Source organism: Lolium rigidum, chromosome 4 (genome assembly GCF_022539505.1).
Source record: "Lolium rigidum isolate FL_2022 chromosome 4, APGP_CSIRO_Lrig_0.1, whole genome shotgun sequence".
Taxonomy (NCBI): domain Eukaryota; kingdom Viridiplantae; phylum Streptophyta; class Magnoliopsida; order Poales; family Poaceae; genus Lolium; species Lolium rigidum.
Genome location: NC_061511.1, coordinates 49,245,598 through 49,265,988, shown reverse-complemented (window position 1 = coordinate 49,265,988; position 20,391 = coordinate 49,245,598). Strand labels below are relative to the sequence as shown.

Below are 20,391 nucleotides of genomic sequence, written 5' to 3'. Positions count from 1 at the left end.
ATTGTTGGAAAGCTAGTAAAAATCTCTATCCAACCCCACTGGTCTCACCCTTAGATTGTTTGTAGAATTAATGTGATAAAAATAACAAGGCAGTGCCTTTTGCAACTTCAAACAATTATTAAAAATCAACCAAAAATGCTGTTGAGTTGATTCCGACTCTCAAAAATCACATTTTACTTTGTCTATCAGAATATATCAAAAATATGGCATAGTTGTTTGCATGATCATGGTATAGATTTGAAAATGGCTCTATGGCTATTTCTAGTCCATTAAAATTGATCTAAATAAATTATTAAATATTATGGGAGCTTTTCTCTCATTTAAATCTTGTCTCAAATAACTCAAAATGAGGTAGGAACCATGGTCTATTAATCTCATATTGAATTATTTGATGACCTTAAATCATTATAATGTTAGTATTAAATTGTATGAGGGTAGCACCTCATTTAAATCATTTTCCCAAGTGATGATTATGAAGAGGTTGGGCTATATGAGATCTCACTTTTGATGCATACCCATGGAAAGATACCTAACCCACATAGACAAGACAAGGTCACATATATGATGGATTAGTTCATAAAGCATAATTGACAAGGCTTACCGTACCACATGACTTCACGTGTCACATTCTTCATGCTTCACGTGTTGACCAAACTTGAATCTAATTTTCACTCTTTGTATTGCTCAACCTTGTATCTTCTTATGCTCTATCATACTATCTTGAGGTGCATAAAGAACTCTTCATTTGTTTGCATGCTCGAAATCTTAGTCAGCCATAGCTCAACTCATGAGACTATCATGGCACTGACTTAGAGCCATATCTTGAATTCTTCACTTGTGATCAAGCACTCAGGATCATAATCATTCATTTCTTAAAACATAAGCTAGAGCATGGCTAATATTGAGTTCCACATAAGAACTCCATCTTCATTTCATCTTCTTGATCATATCACATATATGTCTTCAAATCGATGATGTTGATGCCAATTGTCGTTGCCTAATCGACGATACCTCGGAGGAGGGATCCTCACGAGGGGGAGAAGAAGTAGGGCCATAGGGCGGAGTGCACACGGGACGGTGGTACGCGAGTTACCCAGCTTCGGAACACCTGCACGATGACAGGGCCTACTGCTGCTTGTCTGGAATTATCTGGGCGCTTGCGCGTTGTTACAATGGTTGTGGTTGTCTCGTTTCTAGCTCGAGATCTGCCCTCAGGGCTCCCGGGATCCGGCTTATAAAGGCGCACGGATCTAGGGTTTACATGGAGAGTCCTACCCGGAATACAAGTTGCCTAACTACGCTACAATGTCTTGCCGTGTACGTCAAGGATCCACCTATTCCTAACTTGTCGTCATGGATCCGGCTTCCTTCATGGGCCTTCACGGATCTGACTCCTGGCATAGACCTCTTTGGATCCGGGTACCTCTGTAGGTCGGTTCGGATCCGGGTACCTCTGTACGTCGGTTCGGATCCGGCTACCTTCGTAGGGCGGTTCGGATCCGGCTACCTCATAGGTCGGTTGGGATCCGGCTCCTTGTTCCTGGGCTGGACATCTTCCATCTTGATCAACAAGCAATCGGGCTGCCCGGTGGGCCATATGCCATCACCATCATATGTGGGCCACCCGGGCTTGCCGGAATCGGACCATGTCGATGGTATACCTATGAAGTATATCCACAACAGTAGCCCCCGGAGTTCTCCAAGATTCACCGTTCTTCCATCCAGCTCACCTTGCGCATGTATCTTCATCCTTTGGTCGGAACGAATAATAGAGAATCTTGAAGGACTCCAAACTTCATATCTCCAACCAAGTATTGGTCGGAAACTTCATGATCCAATGGTCAGATTCTTCGAAGACACCATCCAACGTAATCTTCGGTATGGATCCGACTAGCCAAATGTAGGTTCGGATCTGACTAGTCAAAATATAGGTGTGGATCCGACTTCCCAAAATATAGGTGCGGATCCGACTAACAAAAATTAGGTGCGGATCCGGCTACCAAAAATTGAGGTGCGGATCCAACTACCAAAAATTAAGTTGCAGATCCGGCTACCAAATATATAGGTACGGATCCGGCTACCAAAAATTGGATGCGGATCCGGCTACCAAAAAATTAGGTGCGGATCCGACTAGTTAGCCAGATTTTCGCCATCTTTGAAATTTTTCTTGACATAACCATATGTATGTAGCCCCCGAGCGTTGAGTCGGCTTGCTCCAAGGAGACTCGATGCTCAGAAACTTAGCCCCCAAGCGTCAAGGTGGAAATTTTTCGGTTAGTTGCTCCAAAGAGAACTTCATCGATGTAGCCCCCGAGCGCCAAGGTGAATTTACTTGAAAATCCGGCTTGGAGCTCTTAGAGTAGCTTTATATTTATATGTGACTAAGGAATAGTGTAAATCCCCAGCATCTAGGCGGAAATTTCCAGCACTAATACTCGAAAGGGAACACATTTTTCACTTAAGATCAAAATCGCAGCCCCCGAGGGTTGGTTCCGGCTAAGCATTGCGGAAACAAGACTCAAGTTGCTTTTCCAGCTGTGCATGCTACGGATCCGCCTAACCTTATCTCATATGGATCCGGCTAGCTTCCCTTGGGCTTCTCGCGATTGCTAGGTCTGCTTGAAAACACCTTAGTTCGAGGATTGTTGAAGGTCCAAGCATCATGTACCTGATATATAAACACAAAAAGCATATTTGTATTAAATTGTTTCTTTGATCATGTTCAATGAACAAATGTAAGGCGGAATAAAAACGGCCTTGAAACAAATGTTTTAAAGCTGAAACTATGCAGCAGTTGAACAACATAAAACTGTCAAGGCGGAAACAACTCGACTATCTTGAACAGTTAATGCAATTTATATGTTTTAAGCAAGATCTGGTTTATCCGTTCTTCTGGTTTATATGCTTGACTTTTCGTGAGACGGCAAACTTTAAACACAGAACATCTGCTGAGGCGATAGCGCTTAATAGCGAAACAATCAAGAACCTCAGAAACAGAGGCCGGTTTTAAGTACCGAAATGTCACTACTAAGGAATCCACATATAAACAACAGAAAACGTGTAGGCCAGAAAACTCAAGCTAACGCCCGAAGGCGGAAATTTTGCAGCGTACTGGAGCCTTAAGCGGCAAAAACAGTACAAAGTTTTTCACGAGCGCGAGGCAAATCGTGGAAAAGATATGACCAATAGTGAAAGCGGTAAAAGACTCAGGATATGAGTGAACCAATCTTAATCTCATGATCATAAAATAATAAAATATTAAATATAAATAAGGACTTAGCTGTTTGGAGCGGAGTCAACGTCGGTCGTGGCGATTTTTCTTCGGCGTTCCTTCGAGCCGGTGCGAGATTGATTATCGCGGTGGTCCTGTAGGTGCGGATTCGATTACCAAAATATAGGTGCGGATCCGGCTACCAACAACTAGGTGCGGATCCACCTACCAAAATTTAGGTGTGGATCCGACTTTCAAAAATTTAGGTGCGGATCCACCTACCAAAATTTTGGTATGGATCCGGCTACAAGAATATAGGTGCGGATCCGACTACGAAAAATAGGTATGGATCCGACTACCAAAAACGTAGGCGCGGATCCGGCAACCAAAAATATAGGTGCGGATCCGACTACCAAAACCAGGATTTGAATTTTTCAGATCTAAGGCGGAATCTTCCCTAGGAAGCTCCTGCGACTCAGATCGGATCTTCGCGACTGCGTCCAGCTCGGCGGCGGTCGCGTCAGCGTTACTTACCAGAGCGTTTCCGTCGGAATCGACGGTTTAGCCGATGAAGATGTGGATGCCGCCGATTGGGACGATGGAGAACTTGACGGGGTTTGACCTAGCCGGAATCCAGAATTCGTCCGGAGGGACGATCGGAAAATTCCCGGCGTAGAGTACACGCCCCACAGCGATCGAGTCGTCGTAGCTTCCCATGGCGGAGCCCTCCCGGTTCCGGCCTCCAGACGCCTCGAGGCCCCACGGTGGGCGCCAACCGTCGCGTTGCCTAATCGACGATACCTCGTAGGAGGGATCCTCACGAGGGGAGAAGAAGTAGGGGCCATAGGGCGGAGTGCACACGGGACGGTGGTACGCGAGTTACCCAGCTCGGAACACCCGCACGATGACGGGGCCTACTGCTGCTTGTCTGGAATTATCTGGGCGCTTGCGCGTTGTTACAATGGTTGTGGTTGTCTCGTTTCTAGCTCGAGATCTGCCCTCAGGGCTCCCGGGATCCGGCTTATAAAGGCGCACGGATCTAGGGTTTACATGGAGAGTCCTACCCGGAATACAAGTTGCCTAACTACGGTACAATGTCTTGCCGTGTACGTCAAGGATCCACCTATTCCTAACTTGTCGTCATGGATCCGGCTTCCTTCATGTGCCTTCACGGATCTGACTCCTGGCATAGACCTCTTTGGATCCGGGTACCTCTGTAGGTCGGTTCGGATCCGGGTACCTCTATAGGTCGGTTCGGATCCGGCTACCTTCGTAGGGCGGTTCGGATCCGGCTACCTCATAGGTCGGTTGGGATCCGGCTCCTTGTTCCTGGGCTGGACATCTTCCATCTTGATCAACAGCAACTGGGCTGCCCGGTGGGCCATATGCCATCACCATCATATGTGGGCCACCCGGGCTTGCCGGAATCGGACCATGTCGATGGTATACCTATGAAGTATATCCACAACACCAATACACAAGGTATATCTTTATCTTGTTGGCATCCATACTTGAATCCAACACATGGACTACAAGTAGTACCTATGGAATATTCCTTCATATAAACTCAATGAAAACATTAGTCCATAGAGTTATCATTAATTACCAAAACCACACATAGGGGCAATATATCCTTGATGCCGTAACTCTGCAGCTCCTACATTTTCTTGACCGTGGAAGTTACAGAGTTTTTCAGTCGGCATCCAAGTTTATCATGCCAATCTTTTTCACGCCTGCGTGCGTTCACGAAGGCCATCGGAGCACAAGCTCACGGCTGGCTTGGTGAGACCTGATGTATCTCATAGGCACAACACATTCACCAACCTGAACAAAGGTTGCATGTCTATATATTTTGGTCAGCCTGTCGATCTGACGGCACGCACCGGCAGAATCGGGCACATCATTCCTAGGCCAAGATGTCTCTTGTACGCATGTTTTTCAAACCCACAAGCAAGATCAGTTGCGGGGTAGCCCAAAACGTTAGCAATATCTCAATGCTAGCAATAATGTACTACATCTGTTTATAGAAGGATGTCCTAAATTTAATTTTTTGAATCTTCGATAACTCTTTAGAATCGGAGAGCAAAACTGATAATCTCCAACTTTAGGAGGTACACTTTATGATGCACCTGGCATTCTAAACTGGAAATTACTTTTGGTAAAAGGCAAGGCGTTGCACTAGTTCAGTCCAAACAATCATGCAACACCAACATTCTATGAGCAACTCTGGTGGATCCCGTAGAATAACCGCCACTTCTTGGTTTCTCGCGTCGATCATCATACACCGTAAAACGGCACGCCCTGGAAAAAGACGTAAGACTACTCATAGTGGGAGTAACATAGCTAGTAACATCACACACCTCAAGGCATTTTGGTGACATGGCATGATAATAAGTGAAGAAAGAGAGTGAGGTGGTAACTAGCTATGTTGTTACCATAACATCACACTGCTCAAGACAAGATGAGTCTACAATCTAATAAATACAACATGCATGACATCATATATAAGTAACTATCCACTATGGAGGTAGTAACATGGGATAGTAACATACACCATGTTACTACCCACTATAACTAGTCTAAGATGCTCCGAACATTTCTGCCTCCAGACAACATATACGTACATGGTTAACCGCACTCCCCATCTCGATTTGGCAGGACGGAAAGTCTTAGCCCGCTCCTTTCCCGCTTCTGCGCTTTTTACTCGCACGCTTAGAAGTCAAGATTTACGGGATCTGGCGGAATCGCTCTAAATCGGGTTTCATTCGTGATGGACGGACCAGATTTCTCAGCAAGAGTTAAGTAGCTAGAGTCGCACGGATAACCAAGCGCGCATGCAGACACAACAGCTCGCGTGTCCTCCACCTTGGTAACCTCGGTTGTCACTAAACTCCACCTACCTGTCCTTGCTTGTAGGCGCCCATTCTGAATATTCGCCTTCCTAGGCAGCCGCAAGAGCTTCTCCAAATCAGCCCACATCGTCGTACGTCACCGGCTCAAGTTGCTGTGTCACATAACCCCCTTCCTAGCCGCCGGGGTAAGCTCATCTCATTTGTCTTAGACGGCTTAATTTTCTATGTTGGTTGAGGCGTCGTCGATCTCGGCATATCATTTTATTTCCTTGCTGAATCCGCCGGCCGGCCGGCCCTAATTAACTCCCTCGCCTGCTACTCCTTGTCCGTTTTTCCCATTAGCGGACGATTAGCTCAAGAGAATCATTCAGTCAAGTAGGGGGCATCTTTCGTTCACATGCGTCCTCATGTGCAATTTTCCATTAATACTCACTAGTTTGGCAATCGATCAGTGATCAATCGATTATCATCCTTGTCTTCTTCTTCAACTTGCAGAGACGGTATTTTATTCCATGCGGCAGTTAACCTCTAATCCATGCATTAGAACTACCACAATTCTACACAAACCAGCCACAGCTAAGTTCATTTAATCAGTCATCCTTCTATCTTCTTGCGCCCAGCATTTGCACTGCTGCCTCGAGCCATCAGAGCCAATACACACATACCAACAAGGCAACAACCACACGGAGCTCAGCAATGGAGGCAACTGCGCTGAGCGTTGGCAAGTCTGTGCTGAATGGAGCACTTAGCTACGCCAAATCCGCTCTGGCGGAGGAGGTGGCTTTGCAGCTCGGTGTCCGCCGTGACCAGCTCTTCATCACCAACGAGCTTGAGATGATGCAGGCTTTCTTAGAGTCTGCTCATGACGAGGGAGATGACAACAACAGGGTGGTGAAGGTATGGGTGAAGCAAGTTCGAGATGTAGCGTACGATGTCGAGGATACCCTCCAGGAATTTTCCGTTCGTTTGGAGAAGAAGTCCTGGTGGCGTATCCGTCGCACGCTGCTTGATCGGCGCCGTGTGGCCAAGCAGATGAAGGAGCTCAGAGCCAATGTTGAAGATGTCAGCCAGAGGAACATGCGCTACAACCTCATCAAGGGTTCTACATCCAAGTTCACCATGGCTGCTGAGCAGTCTAGCATTGCTTCTGCAACACTGTTCGGCATTGATGAAGCAAGGCGTGTCGCGAAGCAGGAGAAATCAAACATGGATCTAGTCCAGTTGGTTACTGAGGAGGATAATGACCTTAGGGTGATTGCAGTGTGGGGAACAAGTGCTAATCTTGGGCAGACGTCCATCATTAGGGCCGTCTATGAGAATCCAGATATTAAAAGCAAGTTTTCATGCCGAGCTTGGGTCAGGCTTATGCATCCTTTCAATCCAGAAGATTTCATTAATAGTTTGGTGGAGCAGTTTCATGCAACAGTTGGGGTCAATTTTCTATTGGAAAGGAAGAAGACGGTGCAAGAGTTGACTGAGGAGTTTGATGGATTTGTGTACAAGAGGAGGTACCTGATTGTGATTAATGACCTATCCACCATTGAGGAGTGGGATCAGGTCAAGAGATGCTTCCCAAACAACAACATGGGGAGCAGAATCATAGTGTCAACACCACAAGTTGAAGTTGCAAGCTTATGTGCAGGGCAACAAAGCATCGTCTCAGAGCTGAAGCAATTGTCTGCTGATCAGAATATTTATGCTTTCCACGAAAAGGTAATATTGAAAGTTCTACTCGTCAACTAGCTAATATCTTTCCAAGTTAATATGATGTCATTACTTTTTAATATACATGTTCCATTGACAAAACTACACAAAATGAGAGAGTAGCATTAGGATTCAGTATCTAGTGATTACATGTTTTCCACCATATTATACATTGCAAGAGCATTGTTTGGTCCATCTAAAGTTAGCCATAGCATTATGGCCAAAGTGTACCCGTGATTGATCATTAGTTCTAACATTTGAAATATAAAGTGAGCAGTACTAGTATATAAGTACCTAATGGCCCCAAATCAATATTCTAGGTAACCCTTTACAAAATAATACACACTCACATGCAAGTTGTCTTTTGTATGTACACATCTGAACATGTTAGATTCATCTTTTTTACATGTTAGGTTGTACTTCTTTTGGAAAATGGATGGAACCACTTCTGTTTGGGGTTCAAACGGGAAATCGCATTTTGAATTATTTTAGCAATTCTTATTGCTTTCTTATTTACCATTATTTTAAATTCAAGATTTTTTTATGGTTCCCAACATGGAAACATTCCTTGCTTGTACGCAGGTTTCTCAAGATGCGACATATTTAACGGGGACAGAGTCAAGCACAGACAAACCCACTACTAGAAATGATAAGAAATCTATAGTGCCCATCAGTGAGATTTCAGAGGAGCAGTCTAAAGGTGCGGATGGTAAGAAGGTGGTGGGAAAGAGCCTCACCCGCATCAGAACAGTGACGACTGCTTTGGAGGAATCTCATGTTGTTGGGCGAGAGAAAGAAAAAGATGAGATTATCAAATTATTTGCAGGTCAAGCTACCGATCAGTTCCAGGTGATCTCAGTGTGGGGAATGGGTGGTCTCGGAAAAACCACTCTAGTCAAAGATATCTACCACAACAAGCTCAGTGGCATGTTTGACAAACGCGCATGTGTAACAGTCATGCGCCCTTTCAGTCTTGTGGAGCTCCTTCGAAGCTTAGTTATGCAACTAGAACCTTCTGAAAAGAAGGATGTCACGGGTTTGATGGGCAAGACAAAGAATGCATTTGTTTTGATGCCACTTGCTGAGTTGATCAAGAAATTGACAAGTATTTTAGAAATAAATAAGTGCTTGCTTGTTCTTGATGATGTATCATCTACCGTAGAATGGGACATGATAATACCAATTTTTCATGAAATGGTAAATTCAAGCCGGATCATAGTCACCACAAGGGAAGAGGATATTGCTAAATATTGTTCAGAGCAAAAGGAAAATATATACATGCTCAAAGGTCTAGAACACAAGGATGCATGCGACCTCTTTGCCAAAAAGGTACTCGATAAGAAACTACAATCATGCTTCATTTGTACATGTCGCTCTGGGATTTTTTCCAGAATTAATTGTTGAACCAAAAAGACAACATGTCCTTTCTAAAAATTTGTCCATTGTTATTGTGATATTGTGATCTAAATTCATATTAAAAAGATGCTAACTTCTGACGAGCGGAGCGAGGCCCGTCGCCGGGTATGGATCGATGCCACCGACTATATATACCTCTTGTAAGCCGCTGGCTAGGGTTTATTAGATTATAAGATAATCACCGGCGTTTGTAAATACTCCCCGATATAGTGAAGTATTTGTTAGCTGTCGCCCGTGGTTTTTGCCCTCTATGTTGGAGGGGTTTTCCACATTAAATCTTCTGTCTCCATTGTGTTTTCTTTTATTGGTTTTCGTTATTTGCTTGTCGCGTTTATAATAGTTATCAGTTGCACTATAATCTCGTCCACACTAGGAGTGCAATATAATGCTTTATACTTTGTTTAAGTATAGCTACACATAACCACACTTCTTGATAAAAAATGTAATTGCAAATTGTAGATAAGTAATACAACTATTGCACATGCAATCCAATAATCAAATATTATTTTGTACCCGATTTAGTTTTCAAGCCTCTAATGAACTCGATCCATCAAATTTCAGGTATTTAAGGAGACTATAGATTTGGATAAGCAATACCCTGAGCTGGCTGAACAGGCAGAACTGATATTGCGCAAGTGCAACTGCCTCCCCCTTGCAATAGTCACCATAGGAGGCTTCTTGGCAAACCAACCAAAAACAGTATTGGAATGGAGGAAACTGAATGAGCATATCAGTGCCGAATTGGAGATGAATCCTATGCTTGGGACCATAAGAACCGTCCTTATGAGAAGCTATGATGGTTTACCCTATCACCTCAAGTCTTGCTTCCTCTATATGTCCATCTTTCATGAAGACCAAAGGGTTGGGCGGGGACGCTTGGTGCGCCGGTGGACTGCAGAGGGTTACTCAAGGGAGGTTCAAGGCAAATCCATGGAGGAAATAGCAGATGGTTACTTCATGGAACTTATAAGCAGGAGTATGATTTTACCATCTGAAAGCTCAATCCATAGTACAAAAGGGATTGATTCCTGCCAAGTGCATGATCTCATGCGTGATATTGGTATCTCAAAGTCAATGAAAGAAAATCTTGTTTTTGCACTAGAGGAAGGCTGCATCTCAAACAGCCAAGCCACTATGCGCCACCTTGCTATAAATGGCAATTGGCAAGGAGACCAGAGTGAATTTGATAGCATAGTGGACATGTCCCGTGTACGATCATTGACAGTTTTTGGGAAGTGGAAATCATTTTTCATTTCCAACAAGATGAGTTTACTGCGGGTACTGGACTTAGAAGACACAACAGGTCTATGTGATCATCACCTTAAGCATATTGGGAAGCTTCTTCACCTAAGATACATTTCTTTAAGAGGATGTGGTAATATTTATCACCTGCCAGATTCATTGGGTAACTTGCGACAACTCCAAACGTTGGATGTAAGAGGTACGAGGATAATAAAGTTGCCAAAGAGTATCATCAATCTTCAGAAGCTGAATAATCTTCGTGTTGGGTTAAAACCGGAGAATGAGCATGCCTCGTATGACCAAGATGGAGACGAGGGAGTAATGAGCTACATGGCATGCATATTGCCAGTTGTGTTGACTGGATCTTGTTTATTTTGGTGTGCACCTCAAATCCTTGATAAAGTCATTAACCGCCGTGACGTATGCACTATGATGTGCTGCTTTGTAATACCTGCTTTTGTGATGCGCATGGGGCTACATGGTGTTTCACTCCCAAGAGGGATGAGAAAACTAAAAGCCCTACGTACATTGGGTGTTGTGAACATCGCACGACGGGGAAAGGTCAGTCTGCATAACATAAAAAGACTCACACGGTTGCGCAAGTTGGGAGTGACTGGCCTCAACAAGGAAAACGGACAAGAGCTGTGTTGGACAATTGTTGGTCTGGGTTGCCTGGAATCATTGTCGATCCGGTCAGAGGGGAAGCCAGGATTATCTGGCTGCTTAGATGGAGAGTTCTCATTTCCGGAAAACCTGCAGAGCCTCAAGCTGTATGGTAACCTGGTCATACTACCGGAATGGATCCAGGGGCTGAGGAATCTGGTAAAGCTGAAGCTGCGGAGCTGTAGAATATCAGAGCACAGCGGTGCCATGCAGGTCCTTGGGAATCTACCAAACCTGGCATCCCTGCATCTGTTGAAGAAGTCGTTCCAGCGGAGCAATGCGTGTCTTACATTCCATCCACACATGTTCCTGAACCTGGTGGTGCTGCAACTTGATTCGCTCTTGATCGACCAGGAGGATAGAAATAAGCATCTATTATTGAAGTTTGAACCAGGAGCAACCCCTAAGCTAGAGCTGCTCAAGTTCCGTTCGGCATACATCAATAGTCGGACACTCTCAGGGCTACCAACTCTGGCAAGCCTGAAGGAGGTTATGCTCGAAGGTGACTATGATGACAACGAATTGGAATACCTGAGGGCCGAGCTCGCAGAAAATCCAAGTCGACCGGCCATAAAGATGGTCTGATCGAGATCATTGAGGTCCACTGCGCCCAACAGTCCAAGGTGAGGTAGAAGTACATACCGTTGTGTTTCCATTTGTTTTGTGGTTATTTTTCACCATTTAATCGTTGATCTTTAAATTCGTGCAGCTGGAAGATCACTTGTCCTGAAGCCGCATGGTACACCTGATTATGTATAGTAGTTCGATCGGTGTCCTGATAATTAGGAGGACACACCATGTCCTTGACAAATGTAACATACTTATTTTTTGTTGGTTCATCTGAATCGCTAATTAGTATTCCCGTCATGATGAAAAGTTGAAAACACATCGAGTATGTGGTGCACTTGTTGTCTGTTCTCTCAAACTATTGACAATTTGGACTCGTTGAGTAGCGTTCTGCAACTGTTGGTCTTATTAGGAGTTATTCTCATCAAAGACAATCTTGTTAAGCGGAATTGGCACAGAAGTACTAGATGTGTTTTTTTGTCATCATGATGAAACCATTAAACACATTTTCTTCCAGTGTCAATTTGCGAGATCTATTTGGTCTGTCATCCAAGTAGCGTCTACCTTGTATCCTCCGACTAGTGTGGCCAATGTCGAGGAATCTTCCAAGTGTTATCGCCCGAAAGAGGGGAAGCTCACACATGGGAGCTATGCATTGCACCATTTGGTGAATCACACATTCCACCACACTTTCACACATATCCTAGGTCCACATGCAAGTTTTGGTGGCATTCCGGTGCTCCGGCGGTCGTTCCCCCCCGAAAATGGCTGTCTGTGTGCCTCGGGGGGGTCTACCCCCTAGATTTCACCGCGCGAGGTTCCACCAACATACTTTTTGATAGGTTTGGTTTTGGTTAGTCCATATACACATGGAAAGCAAGGTTTGGCATCATTTGGCACATTATAGCCTCCGGTATACCCGCAGCGGGACACTTTAGCCTACAAGTCGAGGAATCTTCCAAGTGTTATCGCCCGAAAGAGGGGAAGCTCACACGTGGGAGCTATGACTTGCACCATTTGGTGAATCACAAATTCCACCACACTTTCACACATATCCTAGGTCCACATGCAAGTTTTGGTGGCATTCCGGTGCTCCGGCGGTCGTCCCCCCCGAAAACGGCGGTCTGCGTGCCTCGGGGGGTCTACCCCCTAGATTTCACCGCGCGAGGTTCCACCAACATACATTTTGACAGGTTTTGTTTTGGTTAGTCCATATACACAAGGAAAGCAAGGTTTGGCACACTTTGGCACATTATAGCCACCGGTATACCCGCAGCGGGACACTTCAGCCTACAAGTCGAGGAATTAATCTTCCAAGTGCTATCGCCCGAAAGAGAGGAATCTCACACATGGGAGCAATTCCTTGCACCATTTGGTGAATCACACCTTCCAACACACTTTCACACATATCCTAGTTCCACATGCAAGTTTTGGTGGCATTCCGGTGCTCCGGCGGTCGTTCCCCCCCGAAAACGGCGGTCTGCGAGCCTCGGGGGTCTACCCCCATAGATTTCACCGCGCGAGGTTCCACCAACATTATTTTTGATAGGTTTAGTTTTTTTAGGCCATTTACACATGGAAAGCAAGGTTTGGCACCATTTTGCACATTATAGCCTCCGGTATACCCGCAGCGGGACACTTCAGCCTACAAGTCGAGGAATCTTCCAAGTGTTATCGCCCGAAAGAGGGGAAGGTCACACATGGGAGCTATTCCTTGCACCATTTTGTGAATCACACCTTCCACCACACTTCCACACATATCCTAGGTCCACATGCAAGTTTTGGTGGCATTCCGGTGCTCCGGCGGTCGTTCCCCCCCGAAAATGGCTGTCTGCATGCCTCGGGGGGTCTACCCCCCTAGATTTCACCGCGCGAGGTTCAACCAACATACTTTTTGATAGGTTTGGTTTTGGTTAGTCCATATACACATGGAAAGCAAGGTTTGGCACCATTTGACACACTATAGCCTCCGGTATACCCGCAGCGGGACACTTCAGATTACAAGTCGAAGAATCTTCCAAGTGTTATAGCCCGAAAGAGGGGAAGCTCACACATGGGAGCTATGCATTGCACCATTTGGTGAATAACACATTCCAACACACTTTCACACATATCCTAGGTCCACATGCAAGTTTTGGTGGCATTCCGGTGCTCCGGCGGTCGTTCCCCCCCGAAAATGGCTGTCTGCGTGCCTCGGGGGGTCTACCCCCTAGATTTCACCGCGCGAGGTTCCACCAACATACTTTTTGATAGGTTTGGTTTTGGTTAGTCCATATACACATGGAAAGCAAGGTTTGGCACCATTTGGCACATTATAGCCTCCGGTATACCCGCAGCGGGACACTTCAGCCTACAAGTCGAGGAATCTTCCAAGTGTTATCGCCCGAAAGAGGGGAAGCTCACACGTGGGAGCTATGACTTGCACCATTTGGTTAATCACACATTACACCACACTTTCACACATATCCTAGGTCCACATGCAAGTTTTGGTGGCATTCCGGTGCTCCGGCGGTCATTCCCCCCCGAAAACGGCGGTCTGCGTGCCTCGGGGGGTCTACCCCCTAGATTTCACCGCGCGAGGTTCCACCAACATACTTTTTGATAGGTTTTGTTTTGGTTAGTCCATATACACAAGGAAATCAAGGTTTGGCACACTTTGGCACATTATAGCCACCGGTATACCCGCAGCGGGACACTTCAGCCTACAAGTCGAGGAATCTTCCAAGTGCTATCGCCCGAAAGAGAGGAATCTCACACATGGGAGCAATGCCATGCACCATTTGGTGAATCACACCTCCAACACACTTTCACACATATCCTAGGTCCACATGCAAGTTTTGGTGGCATTCCGGTGCTCCGGCGGTCGTTCCCCCCCGAAAACGGCGGTTTGCGTGCCTCGGGGGTCTACCCCCATAGATTTCACCGCGCGAGGTTCCACCAACATTATTTTTGATAGGTTTAGTTTTTTTAGGCCATTTACACATGGAAAGCAAGGTTTGGCACCATTTTGCACATTATAGCCTCCGGTATACCCGCAGCGGGACACTTCGACCTACAAGTCGAGGAATCTTCCAAGTGTTATCGCCCGAAAGAGGGGAAGGTCACACATGGGAGCTATTCCTTGCACCATTTTGTGAATCACACCTTCCACCACACTTCCACACATATAGTAGGTCCACATGCAAGTTTTGGTGGCATTCGGGTGCTCCGGCGATCGTTCCCCCCCCCCCCAGAAAATGGCTGTCTGCGTGCCTCGGTGGGGTCTACCCCCCTAGATTTCACCGCGCGAGGTTACACCAACATACTTTTTGATAGGTTTGGTTTTGGTTAGTCCATATAAACATGGAAAGCAAGGTTTGGCACCATTTGGCACATTATAGCCTCCGGTATACCCGCAGCGGGACACTTCAGCCTACAAGTCGAGGAATCTTCCAAGTGTTATCGCCCGAAAGAGGGGAAGGTCACACATGGGAGCTATGCCTTGCACCATTTGGTGAATCACACCTTCCACCACACTTTCACACATATCGTAGGTCCACATGCAAGTTTTGGTGGCATTCCGGTGCTCCGGCGTTCGTTCCCCCCCCCCCCCCCGAAAACGGCGGTCTGCGTGCCTCGGGGGTCTACCCCTAGATTTCACCGCGCGAGGTTCCACCAACATACTTTTTGATAGGTTTAGTTTTGTTTAGGCCATATACACATGTAAAGGTAGGTTTGGCACACTTTGGCACATTGTAGCCACCGGTATACCCGCAATGGGACACTTCAGCCTACAAGTCGAGGAATCTTCCAAGTGCTATCGCCCGAAAGAGAGGAATCTCACACATGGGAGCAATGCCTTGCACCATTTGGTGAATCACACATTCCAACACACTTTCACACATATCCTAGGTCCACATGCAAGTTTTGGTGGCATTCCGGTGCTCCGGCGGTCGTTCCCCCCCGAAAACGGCGGTCTGCGTGTGCCTCGGGGGGTCTACCCCCTAGATTTCACCGCGCGAGGTTCCACCAACATACTTTTTGATAGGTTTTGTTTTGGTTAGTCCATATACACATGGAAAGCTAGGTTTGGCACACTTTGGCACATTATAGCCACCGGTATACCCGCAGCGGGACACTTCGGCCTACAAGTCGAGGAATCTTCCAAGTGCTATCGCCCGAAAGAGAGGAATCTCACACATGGGACCAATGCCTTGCAACATTTGGTGAATCACACCTTACAACACACTTTCACACATATCCTAGGTCCACATGCAAGTTTTGGTGGCATTCCGGTGCTCCGGCGGTCGTTCCCCCCGACAACGGCGGTCCGCTGCCTCGGGGGTCTACTCCCCTAGATTTCACCGCGCGAGGTTCCACCAACATACTTTTTGATAGGTTTTGTTTTGGTTAGTCCATATACACATGTAAAGCAAGGTTTGGCACACTTTGGCACATTATAGCCACCGGTATACCCGCAGCGGGACACTTCAGCCTACAAGTCGAGGAATCTTCCAAGTGTTATCGCCCGAAAGAGGGGAAGGTCACACATGGGAGATATGCCTTGCACCATTTGGTGAATCACACCTTCCACCACACTTTCACACATATCCTAGGTCCACATGCAAGTTTTGGTGGCATTCCGGTGCTCCGGCGGTCGTTCCCCCCCCGAAAATGGTTGTCTACGTGCCTCGGGGGTCTACCCCCCTAGATTTCACCGTGCGAGGTTCCACCAACATACTTTTTGATAGGTTTAGTTTTTTTAGGCCATGTACACATGGAAAGATAGGTTTGGCACACTTTGGCACATTATAGCCACCGGTATACCCGCAGCGGGACACTTCAGCGTACAAGTCGAGGATTCTTGCAAGTGTTATCGCCTGAAAGAGAGGAATGCCCCACATGGGAGCTATGTCTTGCACCATTTGGTGAATCACACCTTCCACCACACTTTCACACATATCCTAGGTCCACATGCAAGTTTTTGTGCCATTCCGGTGCTCCGGCGGTCATTTCCCCCCGATAACGGCGGTCTGCATGCCTCGGGGGGTCTACCCCCTAGATTTCACTGCGCGAGGTTCCACCAATATACTTTCTGATAGGTTTAGTTTTGTTTAGGCCATGTACACATGGAAAGCTAGGTTTGGCACCCTTTGGCACATATCCTAGGTCTAGTTCCATTCTGGTGCTCCGGCGGTCTGCTTGCCCCGGGGGTCACTACCCCCTAGATTTCACCGCGCGAGGCCTTCATCCGTGTAGTTTTAATATATAATGATAATGACATTATTAAATAATACACATGTTAAAATAAAGGTTTAATATAATTTTGAAATATTTTTAATTTTAACGATAAATAAATTGTGAAGAATAAAAAAAAGTTTTGCCGTGCTGTGGTGCACGGCAAAGATTGACTTGCACGGCAAAGACCTCTTTTCCGTGCACAGACGCACGGCAATGCCATGGTTGCACGACAAAGGACCATAAGCGCACGGCAAAGGCTACGTCGCACGGCAAAGAGCTCTTTGCCGTGCAAACCGCATGGCAAAGCCTCGGGCACGGCAAAGCCGCGAAACCTTATCCCTAGCTACAGCTCGACCGGCCACACACAGCCACACACACGCGCCTCTCCTGCTGCCCCCCGCACGCGCCCCCCTGCTGCCCCCCGCACGCGCGCCGCCGCCGCCGCCTCGCCGCCGCACCTCCGGGCCCCGCGCCTCGCCCCCGCTCCTTCCCGCCGCGCCCCTGCCGCCCGGCCTCGCCGCCTCGCTCCGACCCCGTCGCCTTCGCCCCGCCCTCCGCCTCCCGGCGCGCCGCCACCGCCGCCGCGCCTCTCCGGGCCCCTGCCGCCTCGCCCCCGCCCCTCCCGCCTCGCCCCCATTGACGCGCCTCCCGGCCGCGCGCGCCTCGCCGCCCCGCGCCCTCTCCTCCCCGCAGCTAGCGCCACCGCAGCAGCTCCCGGCCGCCGCCTCATCGCCCCGACCCGCGCGCCAGGCTCCTCCTCCGGCTCGTCGGCCGGCACCAAGGTATGTGTGCGCCCCGGCCCTCTCCTCCGATTTCATCCCTGCAGTAGTGTAGGATATTAGTTAGTGTAGTTTAGTGTAGGGATTTAGTGTAGGATTTAGTGTAGGATTTTTGAAATTGGATTTAGTGTAGGACTTTTTAAAATAGGATTTAGTGTAGGATTTTTAGAAATAGGTAAAAATAGACCAATGTAGGAAAAAAAGATAATGTGCTGCAAGAAAATTAGAAGTAATAGTTGTTAAAATAAATTGTGTTCACTTGCCTGAGTGATTCATTTTCTCGCTATGCAGGCGATGCTTCGAGGTGGACACGGGGGGCGGCGCCGCGAGGGTCTGTGAGGGGGCATCTCGGATCTTCTTCGAGGTGGTCACGGGGGGAGGCGTCGCGGTGGTCTTTGAGGGGCCGTCCCGGATCTTGTTCGCCGATTCGCTCACGCGTCAAGGGTAAAAATCTCGCCCCTGTGTACCTAGGTTTTTTTTTGGGTCTAGATCACCAAGTCTGTCGCGATACCTAGGCGTCTCTTCCCGACCGTAAGGGTTACGCGGATAAATATGCATTAGTGGTCTTGCATATTATGAAGCGTAACTCTTACGGCATTTATCGGGACAGTCGGCGGATGCGTAGTTGGGTACGTTCTCCCTGCTCTACCCCGATCCGAGTCAGGATTTCGGCTGCGCCTCCCCGTTGTTCTCCGGATGCACACCCCTCTCGGCTTTTTGGCGAGACGTGTATCGGGAGAGCAGCGGGGAGGTGCTGCCAAAATTCTGTCTCGGATCAAGGTAGAGTAGGGAGAACGTACTCAATCTACGGATCCGGCGGCTGCTAGGAGCCCACCTAGTAGAGATTCAGGTTGTTGTATGCGTAAAAAAGGAAAAATTAAAATGCGGATCATGTTTGATATAAATTCTAAGTTTGTCTGTTTTGGTGCTGGTTAGAGGATGGATAACCGTGACTGGATGTACGATGGCAGAATCGGTCCATGGAAATATACTGAGGAATGGGGAGAAAAGACCAAGCAGTTCGTGGACAGGGTGTTTGACATCCCTAGCAGACCCAGGACAGTTTTTTGCCCTTGTAGTAAGTGCGCTAACCAAAAAACATAGGACAAGGAAACTATGAGTCTTCACCTGATCAAGTCCGGGTTCAAACCGTCCTACAAGATTTGGACTTTTCATGGAGAAAAGGCGAAGAAACGTGCTAGGAAGGAGGTGCGGCAGATTCAGCCTACGAGAGAATATGATACTGGGTTTGATAGGTGTCTAGAGAACTTGGCTAATGGTAATGTGCCTGAAAGCTCTCATGTAGTGGCGGAGACATCTAGGGATGCGGAGACAAGTGAGGAGCCGGAGGAAAACACAAAGAAGTATTACGAGGCTTTGTTTGCTTCGCAGAAACCCCTACACGTAAATACAGATGTTACCCAACTAGATGCCATCGCTCGCCTTTTGGCCTTTAAGTGCCATAGGAATCTATGCAGAGATGGGTTCGATGAACATCTGGTCCTCGTTGGCAGCATTCTGCCGAAAGGGCACCTCTTGCCGCAAAACTTCTACTATTCGAAAAAATTGCTCAGTGACCTCAAGATGTCATCTCAGCAGATACACGCTTGTCCAAAGGGATGCATGCTATTCGGAGAGGAGCATGCTAACACAAACTATTGCATCCATTGCAATAGCTCTAGGTACTTTGAGGTTGACACCAATGGTGATGGTCGGAAGAGGCGGACCACGGTTGCCAAGAATATCCTCCGCTATCTTCCAGTCCTACCGAGGATCCAGCGGCTCTTCATGACCGAGGATACTGCCCAGCAGATGAGGTGGGCTGTAGAAGGGATCAGACCAGACAGTGGCAAGATGATACATCCCTCGGATGGTAGTGCATGGAAGAACTTTGTCAAGAAATATCCCCTGAAAGCTGGTGACCCGAGGAGCGTAGCAATTGCGATATCAACCGATGGGTTCAATCCATATGGTATGTCGGCTGCGGTATACAGTTGTTGGCCAGTGTTTGTTATTCCCCGAACCTACCCCCGGCGTCCGCACGAGATCGAGAGAACATGTTTGTGTCGATGATAATCCCAGGACCGAAATACCCGGGTAAGAACATGAACGTGTATCCGGAACCACCGATTGATGACTTGCTTCTTGGCTCGGGAAGATCGCGGGATCCGAACTTATGACGCGGCAAACAAGGAACACTTCGATATGTATGTCCGGTACCACACGTCCCTGCATGACTTGCCGGCACGAGCTTTGTTCCGCGGGTGGTGTACACATGGGAAGTGGCCTTGTCCGGAGTGCAGGCAAGCCGTGACTTTCTTCTGGCTAAACAAGGGTGGCAAGTATTCCTGCTTTGATGAAGCTCGACAGTTCCTTGAGCAGAGTCATGAATACAGGAGTGATGTTAAGAGTTTCAAAAAAGGTCGTGTTGTCCATGCACCGAAGCCAATTCCGAAGACCGGACAAGAAACCAAGGCCGAGTTAGACGCTCTCCAGCCTAACCCTGATGGGAATGGTTTCTTGGGATATGGGGAGACACACCAATGGACCCACAAGCCGTGCTTCGGGAAGCTTCCTTACTTTGAGTTTCTCGAGCTCCCGCATAACATTGATGTAATGCACACCGAGAAGAATATCAGTGAAGCCATTTGGAGCACCATAGTGGACACTGAGAAGACGAAGGATAACATAAAGGCTCGAATTGACTAGGAAAAGTTGTGCGATAGGCCAGAGTTGA

General features: G+C 47.4%; 1 protein-coding gene across 1 annotated transcript; it reads left to right on the top strand.

Annotated features, from left to right (window-relative positions):
- The first annotated feature begins 6,759 nt into the window (after window positions 1-6,759).
- On the top strand, window positions 6,760-11,673 carry LOC124708187 (disease resistance protein Pik-2-like). Its single transcript, XM_047239874.1, has 5 exons — window positions 6,760-7,776; window positions 8,386-9,096; window positions 9,754-9,843; window positions 10,003-11,369; window positions 11,451-11,673. The coding sequence occupies exons 1-5, from the start codon at window positions 6,760-6,762 to the stop codon at window positions 11,671-11,673; spliced, it is 3,408 nt and encodes a 1,135-aa protein (XP_047095830.1).
- Window positions 11,674-20,391: the final 8,718 nt, after the last annotated feature.

Excerpts from the sequence above, each read along its gene's own strand:
- LOC124708187 (XM_047239874.1), top strand. The coding sequence starts at position 6,760 with ATGGAGGCAACTGCGCTGAGCGTTGGCAAGTCTGTGCTGAATGGAGCA. Across the intron at positions 9,097-9,753 it reads GCGACCTCTTTGCCAAAAAG|GAGACTATAGATTTGGATAA; the intron begins GTACTCGATAAG and ends CAGGTATTTAAG. Across the intron at positions 9,844-10,002 it reads ACTGCCTCCCCCTTGCAATA|TCTTGCTTCCTCTATATGTC; the intron begins GTCACCATAGGA and ends TATCACCTCAAG.